This window comes from Neoarius graeffei, chromosome 7 (genome assembly GCF_027579695.1).
Source record: "Neoarius graeffei isolate fNeoGra1 chromosome 7, fNeoGra1.pri, whole genome shotgun sequence".
Lineage (NCBI taxonomy): Eukaryota > Metazoa > Chordata > Actinopteri > Siluriformes > Ariidae > Neoarius > Neoarius graeffei.
Genome location: NC_083575.1, coordinates 35,161,750 through 35,184,292, shown reverse-complemented (window position 1 = coordinate 35,184,292; position 22,543 = coordinate 35,161,750). Strand labels below are relative to the sequence as shown.

The 22,543-nt window shown below is 43.7% G+C and overlaps 1 protein-coding gene across 2 annotated transcripts in view; it reads right to left on the bottom strand.

Annotated features, from left to right (window-relative positions):
• The window catches only part of dnph1 (2'-deoxynucleoside 5'-phosphate N-hydrolase 1), a 41,062-nt gene extending 19,179 nt beyond the window's left edge, over positions 1-21,883 (bottom strand). The window contains exons 1-4 of one of the 2 annotated variants that reach the window (XM_060925553.1): positions 21,658-21,883; positions 15,320-15,391; positions 14,861-14,971; positions 11,600-12,473 (exon numbers count right to left, since the gene is read on the bottom strand). In XM_060925553.1, the coding sequence (XP_060781536.1) occupies positions 12,346-12,473; positions 14,861-14,971; positions 15,320-15,391; positions 21,658-21,793 (447 nt within the window). In that variant the 5' untranslated portion in view covers positions 21,794-21,883 and the 3' untranslated portion in view covers positions 11,600-12,345. Of the gene's footprint in view, positions 1-11,599; positions 12,474-14,860; positions 14,972-15,319; positions 15,392-21,657 lie in introns of those variants that run through there. The other variant, XM_060925554.1, reaches the window with a different exon arrangement.
• Between the last annotated feature and the right edge of the window lie 660 nt (positions 21,884-22,543).

The following is a 22,543-nucleotide window of genomic DNA, read 5'->3' as shown; positions in this document are numbered from 1 at the left end:
CCAGATTCTCTAATACTATTGAAGAATATGGTGAAATCTTGAATACAGATGAAGAACAAAACAACTTCAATTATAATCAAAATGTTTATTTTTTGGCAGTCAATAAACTGTTACATAAAATGCAGCTACATGTACTTCATCAGCTGACTTCATCGTTATTAAAAAACAGCAGCTAGCAGCACTCAGTGACAGTCTCAGCATTTCTATTGAAAATAACTTTTATCCAAATCTCATCAACCTAATCATGTTTGTTATTTAACAAGATGAAAATGAAAAAAAGAGTCACTGCCTTCAAAATAAAGAGCAAATGATGACAAAATGTAAAGTTAAACATAGAGTAAATTATATAAAAATTATAAAAAGTAGATAGATAGATAGATAGATAGATAGATAGATAGATAGATAGATAGATAGATAGGTGTGTGTGTACATACCAAAATAAATCAAAGAAAGTAAGATTATATGATATAAAAATATTTCCTGAATTTACATATACCGTACATGTAGGGGCCTACTGAATAGAAATTATATAAATCTAGTTATTTAGTGCGGGTTAGGCACAACAAATATTATATGAGTGTGTGTATATATATATATATATATATATATATATATATATATATATAGAGAGAGAGAGAGAGAGAGAGAGAGAGAGAGAGAGAGAGAGAGATGCAAGTACGAATTTTTCATGGGGCGGGATGGTTTGGAACAGGTCATCTAAAATTGGGATAACATTTACCCGGGACGGGTATTTGAGGCGGGTCGTCTAGCTTAAGCTTGATTAGCGTTGTTACGCACACAGTTTGTTTTTTCGAGCAGCTGTCAAACGCAGAGTCAACTTTACGATCTGCGATTATAATGTCTTAAGCAAGGCTGAGAAACGGTGGACTAAGACGTATTTATTTTTCTATATCAACACAATGACAGAATAAATTTGCGTTCAAAACGTACTTACCTTTCCCTCGAGACCTTTTTAGCCACGCATCCAGCATGGAGCCGCTTGCAACTCACTTCGTCGCCATTTGTGAGTCACATGATGGTATGAACCATTCACAGTCCATGGAACACTCTAAGCCAATCAGAGTACGGCTTACATATGGCCCAAGGGGCAGTAATGGCTGCACTCATGTCGAGGATGTAAACAAAGTTGACGCGGCAACGGACATGCATGATATAGTGGATGTAATTTACGTTCACAACTTTTTTTGCCGTCAGAAATATTTAATATTAAATTTTGTGACTCGACTGACAATAGCCGGCGGCATAACAAGCCACAGACGGCGACTTGCCGCCGGTGACCGGCTACTTTTGAGACCGCTGGTGAGATTATTATTAACTTGAATGCAGATTGTCCCATATATTTCCTACACAAATTGAATAAAATTAAATAGTAGTAAACAGTGAAATAAACTGAAAGTTTATAACTCAAATATAAAGCCAGTTATTCAGTATAGGGCTGAGACGTGGAGACTGGCCAAAGGCTTAGAGAAGAAGCTTCAGGTGGCTGCGAACAGGTGTCGATGAAGTATACTGGGAGTAAGGTATCCTGAAACGATTAGCAATGAGGAATTGTGGGAAAGAATAGGCGAAAGACCAGTGGGGGGCGTTGTAGTAAAGGAGAGGGCTTGGAGATGGATTGGGCATACCTTACGAAGAAAAGAGAAGCGTAATGTATACCAAAAAAGGGCATTGGATTGGAACCTACAAGGAAGAAGAAGAAAGGTGGGGAGGCCAGTAGAGTCATGAAGGCAGAACTGAAGAATGCAAACGTCTCATGGGAAGAGGCAAAGTAAACAGGTGGGAACAGAGCAAGGTGGAAGATGATAAAGGGCCAATGTTCCCAGAGGAACAATGAGGATTAAGTCAAACAGTGAAATATGTTCTGACAACTCCAACTTGTCTGTAAGGCACACAGTTAACTTCATCACTGGTCCATACAGCAGGTGTCTTGTTTAGCACGTAGCCAAAACAACTGGCTACTTTTCAAGTTTATAGATGGTTTGCTGGTCCAAGTTTTAGGTTACCTACTGTAAAGGTACAGTACACTAGCTTCTTCTTCTTGACACCCTATTTATGTGTTTCAACAACAGGAACCAGTTATTTGGTTAATCTTTCAGTCAGTCAATGAGAAAAAAAAAAAGTCTCATTTTAGCTGGTCAGCTCAGTGGCACAACAAAAAGTAGTGGTGGATAATATTACATCATTAGAAGCTGATCATTGTACAAATCTACAGGAAGAGGATAAAATAACAGTAACACTAGATGAAATGAATCTCGACTAAACCGTAATTATAAGCACAGCAACTGTCTATGCGGGAATTATATTACAACCCCAAATTAGAAAAAAGTTGAGATGGCAAAAAAAAAAAAAAGATTTGTGAATAATCTTTGACCTGTACTGCACTCAAAACAATACAACAGCATGTTATTTGATGTTTCACCTCATGAATTTTACTGCTTTTTTAAAATAAATACTTCTCATCTCATTATCTCTAGCCGCTTTATCCTGTTCTACAGGGTCGCAGGCAAGCTGGAGCCTATCCCAGCTGACTATGGGCGAAAGGCGGGGTACACCCTGGACAAGTCGCCAGGTCATCACAGGGCTGACACACAGACAACCATTCATGCTCACATTCACACCTACGGTCAATTTAGAGTCACCAGTTAGCCTAACCTGCATGTCTTTGGACTGTGGAGGAAACCGGAGCACCCGGAGGAAACCCATGCGGACACGAGGAGAACATGCAAACTCCGCACAAAAAGGCCCTCGCCGGCTACGGGGCTCGAACCTGGACCTTCTTGCTGTGAGGCGACAGCGCTAACCACTACACCACCGTGCCGCCTAAATAAATACTTTAAAAAAAAATTTGATTCTTGCAACACATTTAAAAAAAAAAGTTGGGACAGTAAAGCATGTACCGCTTTGTAATGTTGCCATTCTGTGGGTGGTAGAAGAGAGCAACTGGACTTGTTTGAAGATTCTTGAAAACGTTTCACCTCTCATCCGAAAGGCTTCCTCAGTTCTGTCTGACTAATAGGGAGCATCAGGTATTTATCCTCTCATGGATCATAATAGAATCAGAATTCTGATGGCTGCATAGTAGGTGGCTGATAAATGATGTCTTAGACCCCCACCTCTGTTCAGTGATGGCCGTTCCAGGAAGCCTTTCGGATGAGAGGTGAAACGTTTTCAAGAATCTTCAAACAAGTCCAGTTGCTCTCTTCTACCACCCACAGTTTACTATGACCTGGATGACTGAGAATCTTCACAGACATGTTTCTACGCACTTTGGGATGAGATCCCTTCGACTGGTGTGGGAGTATTAGAGGACTTCCAGAAAACTGGCAGACATTTTAGCCAGAGAGGATCGTTCTTTTTTGTCAACATGGAATGGCCATCACTGAACAGAGGTGGGGGTCTAAGACATCATTTATCAGCCACCTACTATGCAGCCATCAGAATTCTGATTCTATTATGATCCATGAGAGGATAAATACCTGATACTCCCTATTAGTCAGACAGAACTGAGAAAGCCTTTCGGATGAGAGGCGAAACGTTTTCAAAAATCTTCAAACAAGTCCAGTTGCTCTCTTCTACCACCCACAGTTTACTATGACCTGGATGACTGAAAATCTTCACAGAAATGTTGCCATTCCTTCTCACAACACTTAAAAGATGTTTAGGGACTGAAGACACCAAGTGATGAAGTGTTTCAGGGGTTATTTTGTCCCATTCTTCCTGCAAACAAGGTGTGCAAAAGTACAGGGTTATCAATATCTCATCTCATTATCTCTAACCGCTTTATCCTGTTCTACAGGGTCGCAGGCAAGCTGGAGCCTATCCCAGCTGACTACAGGTGAAAGGCGGGGTACACCCTGGACAAGTCGCCAGGTCATCACAGGGCTGACACATAGACACAGACAACCATTCACACTCACATTCACACCTACGGTCAATTTAGAGTCACCAGTTAACCTAACACCAGGACACCTTAGGTCGGAGGTCGATGATCGACTTTGTAGTCGTTTCATCTGATCTCCGGCCCTATGTCTTGGACACTCGGGTGAAGAGAGGGGCTGAGCTGTCAACTGATCACCACCTGGTGGTGAGTTGGATACGCTGGCGGAGGAGGAAGCTGGACAGACCTGGCAGGCCCAAACATATGGTGAGGGTCTGCTGGGAACGTCTGGCCGAGCACTCTGTTGGGGAGGTCTTTAACTCCCACCTCCGGGAGAGCTTTTCCCAGCTTCCGAGGGAGGCGGGGGACATTGAGTCTGAGTGGACCATGTTCTCTACCTCCATTGTGGACGCAGCTGTTCGGAGCTGTGGCCGCAAGGTCTCCGGTGCCTGTCGTGGCGACAATCCCCGAACCCGGTGGTGGACACCGGAAGTAAGGGATGCCGTCAAGCTGAAGAAGGAGTCCTATTGGGCCATGTTGACCTCCGGGACTCCTGAGGCAGCTGACGGGTATCGGCAGGCCAGGCGTGCTGCAGCTCGGGCAGTTGCGGAGGCAAAAACTCGGAACTGGGAGGAGTTCGGGGAGGCCATGGAGAAGGACTATCGGTCGGCCTCGAAGAAATTCTGGCAAACCGTCCGGCGCCTCAGGAGGGGGAAGCAGTACTCTGCCAACACTGTTTACAGTGCGGGTGGGGAGCTGTTGACCTTGACTGGGGACATTGTCGGGCGGTGGAAGGACTTGCAAGCTCCTCGGTGGCACGGCACCAGGGGTGGATGAGATCCGCCTTGAGTATCTCAAGTCTCTGGATGTTGTGGGGCTGTCTTGATTGACACGCCTCTGCAACATCGCGTGGCGGTCGGGGACAGTGCCTCTGGAGTGGCAGACTGGGGTGGTGGTCCCTCCTTTTTAAGAAAGGGGACCGGAGAGTGTGCTCCAATTATAGGGGAATCACACTTCTCAGCCTCCCAGGGAAGGTTTACTCCAGGGTACTGGAGAGGAGAATTCGACCAATAGTCGAACCTCGGATCCAGGAGGAACAATGCGGTTTTCGTCCTGGTCGCGGAACACTGGACCAGCTCTATACCCTTCATAGGGTGCTCGAGGGTTCATGGGAGTTTGGCCAACCAGTCCACATGTGCTTTGTGGATCTGGAGAAGGCATTCGACCATGTCCCCCATGGTATTCTGTGGGGGGTGCTTCGGGAGTATGGGGTTCGGGGCTCTTTGCTAAGGGCTGTCCGGTCCCTGTACGAACGGAGCAGGAGTCTGGTTCGCATTGCTGGCAGTAAGTCAGACCTGTTCCCAGTGCATGTTGGACTCCGGCAGGGCTGCCCTTTGTCACCGGTTCTGTTCATAATTTTTATGGACAGAATTTCTAGGCGCAGCCAGGGGCCGGAAGGAATCCTGTTTGGGAACCACAGGATTTCATCTCTGCTTTTTGCAGATGATGTTGTCCTGTTGGCTTTTTCAAACCAGGACCTTCAGCATGCACTGGGGCGGTTTGCAGTCGAGTGTGAAGCGGCTGGGATGAGAATCAGCACCTCCAAGTCCGAGGCCATGGTTCTCGACCGGAAAAGGGTGGCTTGCCCTCTCCAGGTTGGTGGAGAAGTCCTGCCTCAAGTGGAGGAGTTTAAGTATCTCGGGAGCTTGTTCACGAGTGAGGGAAGGATGGAGCATGAGATCTACAGGCAGATCGGTGCAGCCTCCGCAGTGATGCGGTCGCTTTACCGGTCCATCGTGGTGAAGAAGGAGCTGAGCCAAAAGGCGAAGCTCTCAATTTACCGGTCGATCTACGTTCCGACTCTCACCTATGGTCATGAGCTTTGGGTAATGACCGAAAGAACAAGATCGCGGATACAAGCGGCCGAAATGAGTTTCCTTCGCAGGGTGGCTGGGCGCTCCCTTAGAGATAGGGTGAGAAGCACAGTCACTCGGGAGGAGCTCGGAGTAGAGCCGCTGCTCCTCCATATCGAGAGGAATCAGCTGAGGTGGCTCGGGCATCTTTTTCGGATGCCTCCTGGACGCCTCCCTGGGGAGGTGTTCCAGACATGTCCCCCCGGGAAGAGGCCCCGGGGAAGACCCAGGACACGCTGGAGGGACTATGTCTCTCGGCTGGCCTGGGAACGCCTCGGTGTTCTTCCCGAGGAGCTGGCCGAGGTGTCTGGGGAAAGGGAAGTTTGGGCTTCCATGCTTAGACTGCTGCCTCCGCGACCCGGTCCCGGATAAGCGGAAGAAGACGAGACGAGACAGTTAACCTAACCTGCATGTCTTTGGACTGTGGGGGAAACCGGAGCACCTGGAGGAAACCCACGCGGACACGGGGAGAACATGCAAACTCCGCACAGAAAGGCCCTCGCCGGCCACGGGGCTCGAACCCAGACCTTCTCGCTGTGAGGCGACAGCGCTAACCACTACACCACCGTGCCGTCCCGTCATCAACATCATATTTTTCATTTCAAAATTCACCACACATTCTCTTTTGGGGACAGACACCCTCTCCTTCTACAGCTCTGCCTTTGTAATGTGTGCAGAATGTGGTTTTGCATTGTCTTGTTGAAATATGCCTGGAAAAGATGTCGTCTTGACGGCAGCATATGTTGCTCCAAAATCTCAAAGTGCTTTTCTGTATTAATGCTGCCATCACTGAAGTGTAAGTTACCTTTGCCAAGGGCACTGACACAACCCCATACCATGACACACCCTGGCTATTGAACTTGTTGCTGTTAACAGTCTGGATGGTCTTTTAAGTCTTTGGTCTGGAGCACATGGCGTCCATTTCTTAAAAAATTTATAATAAAAAATAAAAAAATAAAGACCTGGAATACTGATTCATCTGACCACAATACGTATTTCCACTGTGTGATGGTCCAGTCCAGATGTCTTCAAGCCCAGAGAAGTCAACAGCACTTCTGGACACAGTTAACATAAGGCTTCTTTTTTGCACAATAAAGTTTTAACTGGCATTAGTGGCTATAACTCCGTACACTAGCGCTTGACAAATGTTGCCAAAGTAATCCTGAGCCCATGTGGTTATATCAGCTATAGATGAATTACTGTTCTTGATCACAGGTGTTCAGCTTAGGCTTGTGCCCTTGACATACCAAAATTCCTCCAGCTTCCTTGAAATGTTTCATGATGTTATGCACCGTAGAAGGTGGAATATATAAATACCTTTGTACAGTGGCGGAACAACTGCACACAAGGCCCCAGGGCAAAACACCAATCAGCCCCCCCCCCCACATAGCAAAATTGCAAACAAACAAATTAGAAGGCTTGCAGCATATAGGCCTACTCAGGCTATATCTAACAAAAAGCAGTTTTTAAGAATGTAGCCTTTGGACCTAGCCATGGCGAAATTGCAAACAAACAGAAGGCCTGTGGCATATAATCAGGCTATATTAGAACAGAAGTTGCTCAAATATTTTTATTATTATTTTTTTTTATAGGCCTACACAGCCTGTATTTTACATTCATTTTTTTATTATGTTCCAAATAGACACTAAACAACAACAAAAATCCAGCAATCATGAATGATACACCCTCATTGTGTAAGCACGTCTTCAACTACAAAGCCAACACGGAAACCTGCGTTCGTCATTAAAAAGGCATTCGATGCGCCTTGCGCTCCACAAAGTCGTCGACTATTTGAGGGATGTTAAGCGCTCTTGCTCGCTCATTCTCAATTGATAAAATGGCCAATCCACAGAGTCTCTCTTGACCCACTGCACTCCTGAGATAATTTTTTTATCAATTTTAATTTGGAGAAAGAGCGCTCTGCTGTTGCAACTGAGACGGGGAGAGTGAGAAAAAGCAAGAAGGCCGTGCACACCTCACTAAATGTAGAAGTTACTGCTGGATGATCTACTACCAGCAACCTGGCCAGGCTAAGCACAGATGTGTGTCTCACTATCTGTTCCTTGAAACAAGCCCTAAGTGACACTAGTTGACCAGGAAAGCTGGAGTCAATATCCTGACAATAGTGATCACACAGTCGACGGGCCACTTCGTATAGCTCCTCGTCCTTGGCATGCTGGAGCGTATTTGGATGAATAGCCTCAAACAAATGAGCAGTCCGATTTAAACTGACAAACCTTTGTGACAGATGCTGAATGATTACATCAAGGCATGCATAGAACACATTCACCCGAAAATAATGTTCTGCATCGGAAAGCCGACTGTCTTCGCCAAGGTGATCAAAGTGGCGCTTCACTTTTTTCAACCTGGCGGCTACAAATTGCGTTTGACTGCCCCATTTCACAGCCAATGCCAGAGTGGAAGCCTTTGCCTCATCAAACTGCTCCCTGTACTCCTGTAGAGTTCGTACAGCATTCTGCAATAATGCAGATGCTTTGAGGAGATCATTGGTCTTCTCCTGCAGTAACTTTGAGATGGCATTAGTGCACTCCAAAATCTTTGTCTGAAGGCTGATTAAAAATATGAACTGAAATTTAGTAATGGCCTTTTTAAATGCATCTACCTCATCTCGTTCATTCATTTTCTCGCTTGTAAGTGAGAGCTTGTTGAGAGCTTTAATGACGTCTCCATACCTGTACTTTAACGCAACAAGCGCATCGTAGCAGGAGGACCAGCGGGTTGGGCAGAGGCGTTTCAAGGTTATGTCCCTGCTCTCTGGACTCAATAAGTCGGCAAGTAATGCCCATCTCTTAACAGATGCCTGTCCACGGCATCTGGAGAGATCTAAGCCATTCCCTTCAATGCAGCTAATAATTCGGCCCTCCAGTTCAGAAGTGCATGCGTTCACAGTTGTCTCGAATCCAAGAAAAGCCTCAACTATCCTGATTTCACAGGGTTTTTTTTATTTTATTTTTTTAACCATGATAAGAATGTGTAGCAAAAATGAGAGATATATAGGTCAACTAGTCTGTAATCATGTGAAAACTTGTAGGTTTCAAGGAATTTCCAATGAAATCGCATAAGGCACATTTATTGCGAGGGCCTGAATGTCAAAGGGTGGGGCCCTGTATGGCTAGGGGGAGGGCCCAGGGGCAATGGCCCTACCCGCCCCTGCCTTTGTATCTTTCTTTGAGAAATATTGTTTTTAAACATCTGAATAAATTTCTCATGCGTTTGTTGACAAACGATCCTTTGCCCAGCTTTGCTAGGTCTTTCCTGGATATAGATTTTGTACTGAATCATGATTATAATCACCTGTTGACATCACATCAGTCATTAAATAATTTACACATTGCTAAAGCTAAATTGCCCTGTCCCTACTTTTTTTGGAATGTGGTTTAGGCCTGAAATGCAGGAATGGATGCATATTAACAACTGAGATGAAGTTGGCTAGACAAACCATTAAATATCTTGGGTATTCCATATATGTTCCAGATGTTACTTCATAGTTTTGATGTCTTCAGTATTGATCTAGAATGTAGAAAACAGTCAAAATACAGAAAAACCTATGAATGAGTAGGTGTGTCCAAACTATTGATTGGTACTGTGTGTTTGGAAGAAGTTGTCAAAGGATGCCTTCAACCAGCTTGTGGAAATCATTAGGTCCAATGACCGATTTGCACAGCTGTACAACAGCTAAATGATACAAGAGTGCTCCAAGAGCACAATATCTCCAGCTGGCAACTATGCCATAACTCTGGTAAAATGCGACCGAATTGAATGAAATTGCAATATGCGTATTACCGACATATAACAAAGAATCCTGTCAAGTTTCATGAAATTCCTCCAAAAATTGAGAGAGGAGTTGATTTCAGAAAGTGAGTACCCTTCCTGGGACGGATGGCCAGACATCGCCGTGACATAATCCCCCTTTGGGCCAGCGGAGGATAATAAAAATTGTGAGGGAAGTTGATTTCAGAAAGCAAGCACAGCTTGATGAAATTGCCAAAGTACAAGTTTGTTAATAATCAAGAACATAACTCTGGTAAAATTTGCCCAAATTAAATGAAATGTCAATATGCGTATAACTGTCATACAACAAAGCCTTTTGCCAAGTTTGGTGAAATTCCTCCACAAATTGTGAGAGGAGTTGATTTCAGAAGAGCGTACACCCTCATGAAATTGTCAAATTACAAGTTATTTAATCAAGGGTCAAAACTCTGGGGAAAATTTTCACAAACAAAATTAAATCGCAACATGCGTATTACTGCCATATAACAAGGCCTTTTACCAAGCTTCGAGAAATTCGTCCAAAAATTGTGAGAGGAGTTGCTGTCAGAAGGCGAGTACACCTTCATGAAATTGTGAAAGTACAAGGTTGTTAATCAAGGGCTATAACTCTAGTAAAATGCAACTGAATTGAACAAAATAACAATATGCGTACTACCAACATATAACAAAGAATCCTGCCAAGTTTTATGAAATTCCTCCAAAAATTGTGAAAGGAGTTGATTTCAGAAGGTGAGCATCCTTCCCGGGACGGACGGATGGACATCGCCACGACATAATCCCCCTTCGGGCCTTTCGGCCAGCGGGGGATAATGAGGCAACTGAATGGAGCAGGTTAACTCGATGGTGCAAACACTCTTTTCTGATGATGAACCCATATCCCCCAGATGATTATTCCCCCATTCTTACTCCTAATATTATTTTGTAGTGCTTTGATGAATAACAGGATGAATTCAAATGACTGCCATGGTCTCTCTAATCACTCGATTTAACAGTCATGGTGTGTTCTGGATCACAGACTGTAAAGTAGATATCCACCTCCTTCATCCATCAAAGACCAGGAAGATTTTCTTCTTGAAGAATGGCTCAAGGCGGCACGGTGGTGGTTAGCGCTGTCGCCTCACAGCAAGAAGGTCCGGGTTTGAGCCCCGTGGCCGGCGAGGGCCTTTCTGTGTGGAGTTTGCATGTTCTCCCCGTGTCCGCGTGGGTTTCCTCCGGGTGCTCCGGTTTCCCCCACAGTCCAAAGACATGCAGGTTAGGTTAACTGGTGACTCTAAATTGACCGTAGGTGTGAATGTGAGTGTGAATGTTGTCTGTGTCTATGTGTCAGCCCTGTGATGACCTGGCGACTTGTCCAGGGTGTACCCCGCCTTTCGCCCGTAGTCAGCTGGGATAGGCTCCAGCTTGCCTGCGACCCTGTAGAACAGGATAAAGCGGCTAGAGATAATGAGATGAGATGAGAATGGCTCAAGACCCCAACACAAACCATCTGCTTCCTTTGACGACGGGATTCCAAGCAGGGTACTTTCTGTGATCGGCAAACGGCATTTAGTTTTTGGTTTTCATTTGACTAACTGTTTTTGTCTATTTGCACACTTTTTCTCTTCTGTGGAACTGGCTATGGCCAGTAACTTTTGTGCCACCATTTCCTAACCCTCATATCCATCCAGTAAACTACGAATCATATGATTCTCTCCTGGTCTCTTCCTTTTAGCCCAGTATTCAAGAACATTTCAAACTTAGTAGGCACTTTTCTTGGGCACTCAGTGATCTGGGGACTGCTACAGTATGCCATGATTTTTTTTTTTACACTGGAGCCTAACACCTATGCAAATATCCATGAATCTGGCCTTACTGTCCACATTCTTCAATCAGCTACATACAAATAAGTGATTGAGTTAATGCTCTTGATCTTTCTCCAATATTACAAATTATGATCAAATTATTTACACCAGATGCTGGGAGATAAGAAGAAAAATTAGATGCAAGAATGTGGAAAAATAATGAACATTAATTCTTTAATATGATAGAAAATGTCACAATATTTTGACTTGTAGAATCTTGTTTGAACTCTTTCAATCTGAGACACCCATATTTTAACAAACAAGTGCATCACATGTCAGTAAGAGCCTCTGTTCAACTGAAAAGATCTACTTACAAAAAAAAACGTTCTATCCAGAGCTGGATAATAAAATTACTCATTACATTATGAGTGAGCCGCACTATAGGACCAAAAGTATGTGGACACCTGACCATCACACCCATATGTGGTTCATCTTCAAACCGTTGCCACAAAGTTGAAAATACACAATGTATTATTCCTGAATGTCTATACGCTGCAGGATTATAATTCCCCTTCACTGGAACTCAGGGGCCCAAACCTGCTCCAGCGCGACAATGCCCCTGTGCATAAAGTGAGGTCCATGAAATCATGGACTGCCAAGGTTGCAGTGAAACTCTCCTAACCTGGGACTAACTGGAATGCTGACTGTGTACCAGGCCTCCTCGCCCAACATCAGTGCCCGACCTCACTAACACTCTTGTGGCTGAATGGACAAATCCTCACAGTCACCTTCCAAGATCGAGTGGAAAGCTTTCCCAGAAGAGTGGATGCTGTTATAAAAGCAAAGGGGGGACCAGCTCTATATTAATGGCCATGGTTTTGGAAAGAGATGTTCAGTATCTGGTTATGATGGTCAAGTTTTCACATACATTTAGCAATATAGTGTATTTTTTAAACGCACATTAGTTCTTGGTAAGTTCACGAAAATATTTCTCTAGGATGTCTTCAACTTCCTCTTCCACGTAATCCTGTACCCGAAAGAGACAGCTGCTCAGCTTGCCCTCAGCGCCTCGTATCATGGCAGACAGCACTAAAGAACCAATAACAATATTAAGAAGAAGACATTAAAAAATTATTTTCCCATAAAAGTCTACACTGACGTGCTTAAATGTTGGTCTGGTGATTAGACGAGAGAGAGAGAGACAGGTGCTAATGAGCTGCGAAATAGACTGAGATATTCTGTACAACCGCAGGGACAAATATGGCATTAATATAGTTTCTGAGCAAATATTAATGTATTATGCAGAGACTTAAAGTGTACCTGTAGTGAATTTTAATTACTAGCCATTTCAAAAGATCACGTATGATACCAGTGGCTCCGTTATAAGCTCTTGTCAAGTCCACGCAAGTTTTAAGTCACTGTTCTGACAGTCAGGCATGGTCAGCAACATGCTGCCTCCTTCGTGGGCTGTTCCGGCACTGGTAGTGACGCACAGTCGTTGGTTTGTCCGATTGTCTGGGCTGCAATGGACTGGTCACTGACCCCGTGTTGCAAACACCAGTCTAAGATAACACATTATCAACCGATCTGCTCATAAGAAATATTTATACTTACTCGAACTGATCTTTGGCTGGATCGAGTCGAAGTTTAAGAGAAAGAAATAAAAATTTTTTTAAAAAGGCACCGTTCATCATCAGTGTCACAGTTCTCAAGATTGAACTGAATCGCTGTCCTGAATCATAAAATGAATCATCCGAAGCGCATAAAACCCGCATGCCATCTCGCAACAAGTTTTACCTCCAAATAAACCAAAATATAGCCCAAATATATCCCTATATTCCCTAATAGGATGTCCGACAGATTTTATCCTGTTTATGGTGGGCGTTCCCACCACGAAAGAGAAACCAATCGAAACTGAAAGACTCAAAGTGATTATCTGCCGTTACCATCCCTGTGTCCGAAATCACTCACTTGTTCACTACTCACTATATAGGGAATTAGAGGACTATATAGTGAGCTCATTGGCAAAATGAAATTACGCTTTCGGACACTAGTCCGTCGCGCTGGTATTTATGTCATTACTGTTGCACAATTAAAACGTACCAGATCAGTCGGCTGGTGGGTTTTCAAAATAATAAATACATGCGTGTATTTTTGTGATAAATCCGTATTATGCTGAGCGTATTTACCACATTAATCAATACAAAGTACCTGCATCTTTCAGTTCTTTTAAATCAAGGCTGAATACTTTCTTCTTCGCCGCTGCCTTTTATTAAATCAAATTTGAGGCTTTTAATATGATTTCTTTCAGCACGACCGCAATGCATGATGGGATATATTCCTTGTTTAGTGACCATCGGTTGTACACTACTTTTCGTGATGCATTGTGGGATACTTTGAGTGCACTATATAGGGTGTAATAATCCTCACTATCGTTTCGGACAGCACTACAAAATAAGCCTAGGTCACAACCGGACGTACGATTTTTTGGCCATGCGATTTTTGGCGTTTCCCAAATCGCTGCGTTTTTTTTTTGTTCATGGAGAAAGACGCGCGTTGGCCGTAAGTTTGTCTTGCAACCTGAAAAAAAACGTAAGCGCCCGTAGAGTTTGTTTGACATGACAAAGAACCTCTGCGGCCAGTCTACAGCTTGAAAATCAGCACGTCACACACGTGCTCTCGTGCGTTTCACGTGCGCCCTCCGTGCGTTTCTTGCACGTAGACCGGCCGTAGGAGCACATACGGCCGGTTGTGACCGAGGCTATAGCAGCCTCACTATATAGTGAGCAGGGAGCGATTTCGGACACAGGGCATGTGAACAGTCTTTTATGAATGCGGAAGTGCGCGCTCTGGTGTGACCGAGTAAGGTGACAAGCTTTATGTTTCATCTAATTTCAGTAATATAAACAACTATAATATTATTTGGCAGTGGGCACATAGGAAAGTGTCAAGTTTCTGTCAACATGTTTATCGTGCTTGTATGATAAAAAACTCAAAGATATTTATCTCAATACATGACCTACTCATTCTAAACCTGTTGAGCTTCACCGGTGAAGCTCTCGACCCCAAAGTACAACCAAATCTACTTGCACATAATGCCATGAAATAATAGATATGTGCCATAAAGATCTATTACAAGTATGAGATCCATATTTATTCAATGTGTTCTGAAGTTACTTGACTGGGAACTGGGAATCTTGACCGGGAACTGGGAATCTTGACCCACAGAACACTGCTTGTTTACTCGCACCCGATAACCCGGAATCAACGACTGTACGCCACTTCCGGCTGGCAATGGCTGCTCCCCGTGGTTCTGCCTCCACGGGTAATTCACGGAATAAAATTGTCCACAAAAGTGCTTTTATGGTGTTTTTTGACTGAAAGTGTGCATCTTTTATCTATAAGTAATACATAAAGCACGATTACTGTTATAAGCATGACCAGTACTGGTACACTTTCAAGAGTAATCAGATTACCTTTCCCTGATGAGGGTCGGAAAAGGCAGAGAATCCTCTTCTTCATGGCCACGGCTTGACCGATTTCATAACCCACACCACAGGATGGTTGGGTTACTTCAGCAACTACGACTGGGAAGGTAAACAAAAAAAGTTAAGGATGATAAAGTTCAAAGTCATCTCCTATCATGGGGCAATTTTTTTTTTTCAAAATTGGTCTGTGCAAAATTACTTTCTTTCTGAAAATGAGCATAAGTCTCTTTACTGTCCCGTGTGTTTTAATAGGTGCTAATGGATTATCTCAGACTTTTTTGGGACATTTCTGACACCAGGAATGACAGAATTTTGACTGTGCAATTAAAATAAGATGTTAAATAACTACTGGTTAAGGTATGAGTAAAGAAAAGGAAAACATCATTATACTTCATGTCCATTAGTCTTCAATGAGCCTCATATTCTCTATTCAAAAACCTGTTTTACCATCGGACTGAGCGAGCCACTTCATATCACGGTCATAGATCGCCTCGTCTCCTCCCGGTAGCGCATCCTCACCTGAGTCAGGAGCAAATCAGGTTTATTTATTAAAACAACAGTTCAAATGGAGCTAAATGCTCACTTGCTACCATGTGAGCATCATACAGACTGCATACGGTGGTGGTTGAAAGTTTGTGAACCCTTTGGAATGTTCATTATTTCTGCATAAATATGACCCAAAGCATCATCAGATTTTCACATAAGTCCTAAAAGTAGATAAAGAAAACCCATTTGAACAAATGAGACAAAGACCTGGTCATTTAGGCCCTGTCCACACGGCAACGGATTCAGGTGACTCCGATACAATTGTTTATCGTTTCGGCCCGGCGTCCACACGGCACCTGCGTTTTGGGGCACCCAAAACGCCATCTTTTGAGAACGGGTTCCAGAGTGGAAAGATCTGGTAACGTTGCCGTTGCGAAGTCATCTGGATGAGTAGAACGGATTTGTTTACGATGACATCACAACCACATGACTGTGAGTCCTTCACGCCGGGTAGAAGTGTAACGAACTCGATGCGAGTTGTCAACAAATCCTATAACTTGGTTCATGAAACGCGCTTACAAAATATTTTCACTGTGAATATTTGTGTAATGGTGCAGAGAGAGAGAGAGAGAGAGAGAGAGAGAGAGAGAAAATAGCCCTTAGGGCAGACTCAATCCCGCCAGCAAAAATAGGGAAAAAAAGGAGCGATCTCACCTCTTCAGATGTTGGTTTAAGTCCTATAATACATTCCTCAAAAAGGGCGTAGAAGAACAAATTAATCCATCAAAGTGTAGCATTCAATTTATTCCGGACCATTAAAGACGCCGCCTTCCGCGTAGAATCATACGTCATCCTCGCCGCCATATTGGATGGGTCAAAGCGGAGAATAAAGATGCCTCATTCATGTGCTGCGTTTAACTGTACCAACAGGTTTACCGTCCAAACGAGATCACATGGGATTACCTTTCACAGGTGAGACTGGAAAAATACTTTTCATTGTATTTGGTCATTGTAATGTAATTTTACGAACAGATTTTTCTGACTTTGTGGCTAATATGAAGTCTCGCGCATAATAATTTATGCGCATGCGTCCTTACTTTTTCTATTGTTCTGGTGTCTCCGAAGGGACCGTCTTACAGCGCCCCTAGAGGTGTGGCATGTGTATTGCATCGTTTTCAGCAAGCGTTGCATTGCCATATGGACCTGATATTTTACTGATCATTGCCCATTTGGACGCGATATTTTTTTAAATAACATCTCGTTGTCGTGTGGATGTAGCCTTATTTATTGAGGAAAATGATCCAATATTACATATCAGTGAGTGGCAAAAGTATGTGAACCTCTAGGATTAGCAGTTAATTTGAAGGTGAAATTAGAGTCAGGTGTTTTCAATCAATGGGATGACAATCAGGTGTGAGTGGGGACCCTGTTTTATTTAAAGAACAGGCATCTATCAAAGTCTGATCTTCACAACACATGTTTGTGGAAGTGCATCATGGCACGAACAAAGGAAATTTCTTTGGACTTCACCAATCCACAGATTGACAGATGAAGGAAATTAAAGATCACCGTTACCCTCCCCAGGAGTGGTCGACCAACAAAGGTCACTCCAAGAGCAAGGTGTGTAATAGTTCATGAGGCCACAAAGAAACCCAAGGGAACGTCAAAGCATCTAAAGGCCTCTCTCGCATTGGCTAATGTTAATGTTCATGAGTCCACCATCAGGAGAACACTGAACAACAATGGTGTGCATGGCAGGGTTGCAAGGAGAAAGCTACTGCTCTCCAAAACGAACATTGCTGCCTGTCTATAGTTCGCTAAATAGCCTTCTGGACAAGCCAGAAGGCTATTGGAAAAATGTTTTGTGGACGGATGAGACCAAAATAGAACTTTTTGGTTTAAATGCGAAGTGTTATGTTTGGAGAAAAGAAAACCAGACATTCTAGTATAAGAACCGTATTCAATCTGTGAAACATGGAGGTAGTAGGACCATGTTTTGGGCTTGTTTTGCTGCATCTGGGCCAGGATAACCTGCCATCATTGATGTAACAATGAATTCTGAATTATTCCAGCGAATTCTAAAGGAAATTGTCAGGACATCTGTCCATGAACTGAATCAAGACAAAGTGGGTTAATGCAGCAAGGCAAGGAACCTAAACACACAAGTCGCTCTACCAAAGAATGGTTAAAAGAGAATAATGTTTTCAAACGACCAAGTCAAAGTTGTGACCTTAATCCAATAGAAATGTTGTATGAGCAGTTCATGTGAAGAAACCCACCAGCATCCCAGAGCTGAAGCGGTTCTGTAGAGAGAAACGGGCTGAAATCCATCCAAGCCGATGTGCAGGACTGATCAACAGTTAACAGAAATGTTTAGTTGCAGTTACTGCTGATCCTGAAAGCCAAGTTTCACATACTTTTGCCACTCATTGATGTATAATATTGAGACCATTTTCCTCAATAAATAAATGACCACATAATATATATCTTTTTTTAATTTCATTTATTTAACTGGGTTCTCTTTATCTACTTTTAGGACTTTTTTTTTTGAAAATCTGATGTTTTTGGTCATATTTCTGCAGAAATATAGAACATTCTAAAGGGTTTACGAACTTTCAAGCACCACCGTGTCTGAATAACCAAACAGCCTCAAACCATGTCAATTCATCTCAAAAATACCAGCTTGTGCAATTTCCGAAACTGCTAAAATTTAGTATCTCATCTCATCATCTCTAGCCGCTTTATCCTTCTATAGGGTCGCAGGCAAGCTGGAGCCTATCCCAGCTGACTACGGGCGAAAGGCGGGGTACACCCTGGACAAGTCGCCAGGTCATCACAGGGCTGACACATAGACACAGACAACCATTCACACTCACATTCACACCTACGGTCAATTTAGAGTCACCAGTTAACCTAACCTGCATGTCTTTGGACTGTGGGGGAAACCGGAGCACCCGGAGGAAACCCACGCGGACACGGGGAGAACATGCAAACTCCGCACAGAAAGGCCCTCGCCGGCCACGGGGCTCGAACCCGGACCTTCTTGCTGTGAGGCGACGGCGCTAACCACTACACCACCGTGCCGCCAAAATTTAGTATTATACCCAATAATTTATTTGCTATCAATAAACAAGCTACAGTTTCCTTTCATACCCAAGGATATCATGGAAAATAAAGAAACAATGGAAAGAGAGACAGGTTCTCTAAGGTGATGGAGGGAAATCAAATGGCTGGTACAGGTGTTCCTGTTAAAGTGGACAGCGAGTGTACGGACACAAAGTTGTTTAGATTGGTTTCAAATTAATAAGAGCCACATTCCACCACTTCAATTAGCATATTAGGTTTAATTGGACCGTTCCCCGTCAGGGATCAGCTAAATATTTACTCAAAGAAATATTACTATAATAATAACAGAACACGGCAAGTTTATATTGGAAACAGTCTGTTTGATATCTGTGGTGTTTTACCACTGAAACCTGGTTGGTTTCAAAATCAGTTACTTCTGCATTCATTGTTTTAAGCAGACTAAACACTGCCTCAAAAGCCAAGCCAAGAAGCCTTTATTTGTCAGATGTACACTCAAGCACACAGTGAAATTTAACCCATCTGAAGCAGTGAAAACACACACACACACACACATCCAGAGCAGTGGGCAGTTATGCTACAGCACCCAGGGAGCAGTTGGGGGTTCGGTGCCTTGCTCAAGGGCACTTCAGCCCAACCTTAGGCCATGGCTGCCCCATGTAAACCTAACTGCATGTCTTTGAACTGTTAATTCCACAGCACGGCACATGTATACTCAGACCCAGTCACGTAGCCATCACAACTTGGCCCTTGTCAAAGTTGCTTGGATCCTTATGTTTGCCCATTTTTCCTGCTTCCAACACATCAACTTTGAGAACTGACTCTTGCTGCCTAATATATCCCACCTCTTGACAGTTACCATTGAAATAAGATAGTCAATATTATTCACATCACCTGTCAGTGGTCATAATGTTATGGCTGATCACGGTGCATGTGTGTAATATATATGTGTGTGTGTTTCATCTCATCTCATTATCTCTAGCCGCTTTATCCTGTTCTACAGGGTCGCAGGCAAGCTGGAGCCTATCCCAGCTGACTACGGGCGAAAGGCGGGGTACACCCTGGACAAGTCGCCAGGTCATCACAGGGCTGACACATAGACACAGACAACCATTCACACTCACATTCACACCTACGCTCAATTTAAAGTCACCAGTTAACCTAACCTGCATGTCTTTGGACTGTGGGGGAAACCGGAGCACCCGGAGGAAACCCACGCGGACACGGGGAGAACATGCAAACTCCGCACAGAAAGGCCCTCGCCGGCCACGGGGCTCGAACCCGGACCTTCTTGCTGCGAGGCGACAGCGCTAACCACTACGCCACCGTGCTGCCCGTGTGTGTTTCAACAAATTTTATATCATTTCACAATCTAATAACTTTGCCAGTTCTCGTTCAACTGACCTTAAATTTTTACAGCACGTGTGGAAATGTGTCAAAATTTTATGTTTAATGTTTTTGTTTTTATCTTTTTAGGTACAGAAATGCCATTCACTGGAAAAGGCGTTTTGAGCGTACTCGAACACAGTCGAACAAGACTGTGCAGCGTGCATTTATAAGAGAATTCTCTAAAAATGCACCAACTACAATGCAGATTTAGACACGGCACAAAAAGTTCAAAGAGGAAGGCTGTGTGTGTGTGTGTGTCTCAGGCGGCGTGAATATTAAAAATTTGTGAAATCGTTCATGGAATCCACATATTGTTGTATTTCTCATTCAAATTTTGAGGAATAAATCTTATATTGCTCAATATTAAGCCTGTTCAGTTTTATTTGCCTGGACTATGTAGTTTCTGGGATATTTACATCTCAAATATCAATTTTTTGAAACACCCTATATATATATAAAATTTATTTATTGTGCTCACAAGTATAGGCATTCAAACAACACAAACTAGCAAGTATTAACAGAATTTATTTACAGACTAAAGTTCTCAAAATGTCACATCCTCTGAATGTTTATCCTAAACCAGTGTGTTATGTCCGAGTTTCCCTTCAGCATGTCTACAGCTTTATCCATCCCAACCAACACAGCTCCACTTATCTGCATGATGCAAAAACTGGAAAAACAAACAGCTTGTGCAGAAATGGTAGTGGCTCAATCCCACAATGCAACACAAACCACTTCCATTCCTCAGGGTTTATTCTGTTATTTAATGGAGGAGTGTTTAAGTAGCGAGATTTATTATTCCTGAGTTTAAAAACTGATTTGGAGAAATGTCCCCCCCCATCCCTCATTTGGACTGGGAGGGAGAGACTGGGAGGTAAAGTGTCCAGTTTACTGCTTTAAAGTGAATGAATGAGACGGCTGATGGATTTGTTTCTGCTCCTATGACACATGATTATAAAAAAAAAAAGTGTATGGTAAATAAGAAGGCTGAAAATAACGTGTAAACACCTCCAGGTCCTTACACTGGGCGGCACGGTCGCCTCACAGCAAGAAGGTTCCGGGTTCGAACCCAGCGGCCGGCGAGGGCCTTTCTGTGTTGAGTTTGCATGTTCTCCCCGTGTCTGCGTGGATTTCCCACACAGTCCAAAGACATGCAGTTAGGTTAACGTGGGGCGGCCTTGGGCTGAAGTGCCCTTGAGCAAGGTATCTAACCCCTGACTGCTCCCCGGGTGCTGTAGTGTGGCTGCCCACTGCTCTGGGTGTGTGTGTGTGTGTGTTCACTGCTTCAGATGGGTTAAATGCAGAGGATGAATCTCATTGTGCTTGAAGTGTGCATGTGACAAATAAAGGTTTCTTCTTCTTCTTCTTTACTGTAATAATGAACCCTTAGAGTAGTATCTCACTGGGCTGCGACAGCCTGCGACTAGCTGGAGACACAACAACTGCGATAAAATATGCGAATCAGCAACAATTTTCACTTGGAAATCACAGTGAATTTATATTTTATCGCAATTGTGTCTCCAAGTAATCGCAGCCCACTGAGATCTATTCGCACTTCCTGTCTCACGGAAACTGACTTGAGAAGGGTTCGCGACAGCTTTGCGACAGCAGCGACGCATTTGCGGCTATTTTGTCGCGCGGATTTTTTGAACACGTTCCAAATTTCAGCGACGGGGAAGCGACACTTTGCGACTCATGCGAGGAAATTGAGAAGCCCCGCGAATGTTTCAAGACACTTTTGAAACTCTCTCTCTCTCTGTCTCTCGAATGACGTTCGCAATTTGTCGCCGCCCAGTGAGATCCTGGCTTTAGGAAACTGTGTTTACCTTTCTCAGTGACATCATCGTGGCTCACGTGCTCTGTCAAAACCTGTCCATAAGTCTGCAGTTTCTTCACAATTTTTTGATAAATCCTCACATCCTGCCTTCCTCCCCTAATACTGCCACAAAAATATATATTCATCACGGGGAATCTGAACAAAAAGGGCAGCACAAACAAAAAAAAGTAGCTCTGTCTAGATGAAGACGCCTCTCTGTCTTCTTTTTGTTTTATGACGGTGGGCAGCCAGCTTATTGGTGTATTACCGCCACCTTCTGCTCCGGAGTGTGGATCAGACACATCCATCCATCATCTCTAGCCGCTTTATCCTGTTCTACAGGGTCGCAGGCAAGCTGGAGCCTATCCCAGCTGACTGCGGGCGAAAGGCGGGGTACACCCTGGACAAGTCGCCAGGTCATCACAGGGCTGACACATAGACACAGACAACCATTCACACTCACACTCACACCTACGGTCAATTTAGAGTCACCAGTTAAAGTGCCATTCCACCATTGGATGGATTCTTTGGCATAAAATACAATATGTTTTGACAACATATATAAATGGTATCACTAGATAGAGAAATCTTTTAGCTTCAAAATGATATATCAAACATAATTTTTTGACAACGACAAGTATATTAATTTTGCGACCAAAGTCACCTACCCTTTTAATTTCCGCGCGTGATGTCATCGGCAGGTTCCCCTTCTTGTGTACCACGTGACGTGTGACGTGGCACATATTATCAGCAATGGTGGATAGAACGCGATAAAAATCTCATCTCATCTCATTATCTCTAGCCGCTTTATCCTTCTACAGGGTCGCAGGCAAGCTGGAGCCTATCCCAGCTGACTATGGGCGAAATGCGGGGTACACCCTGGACAAGTCGCCAGC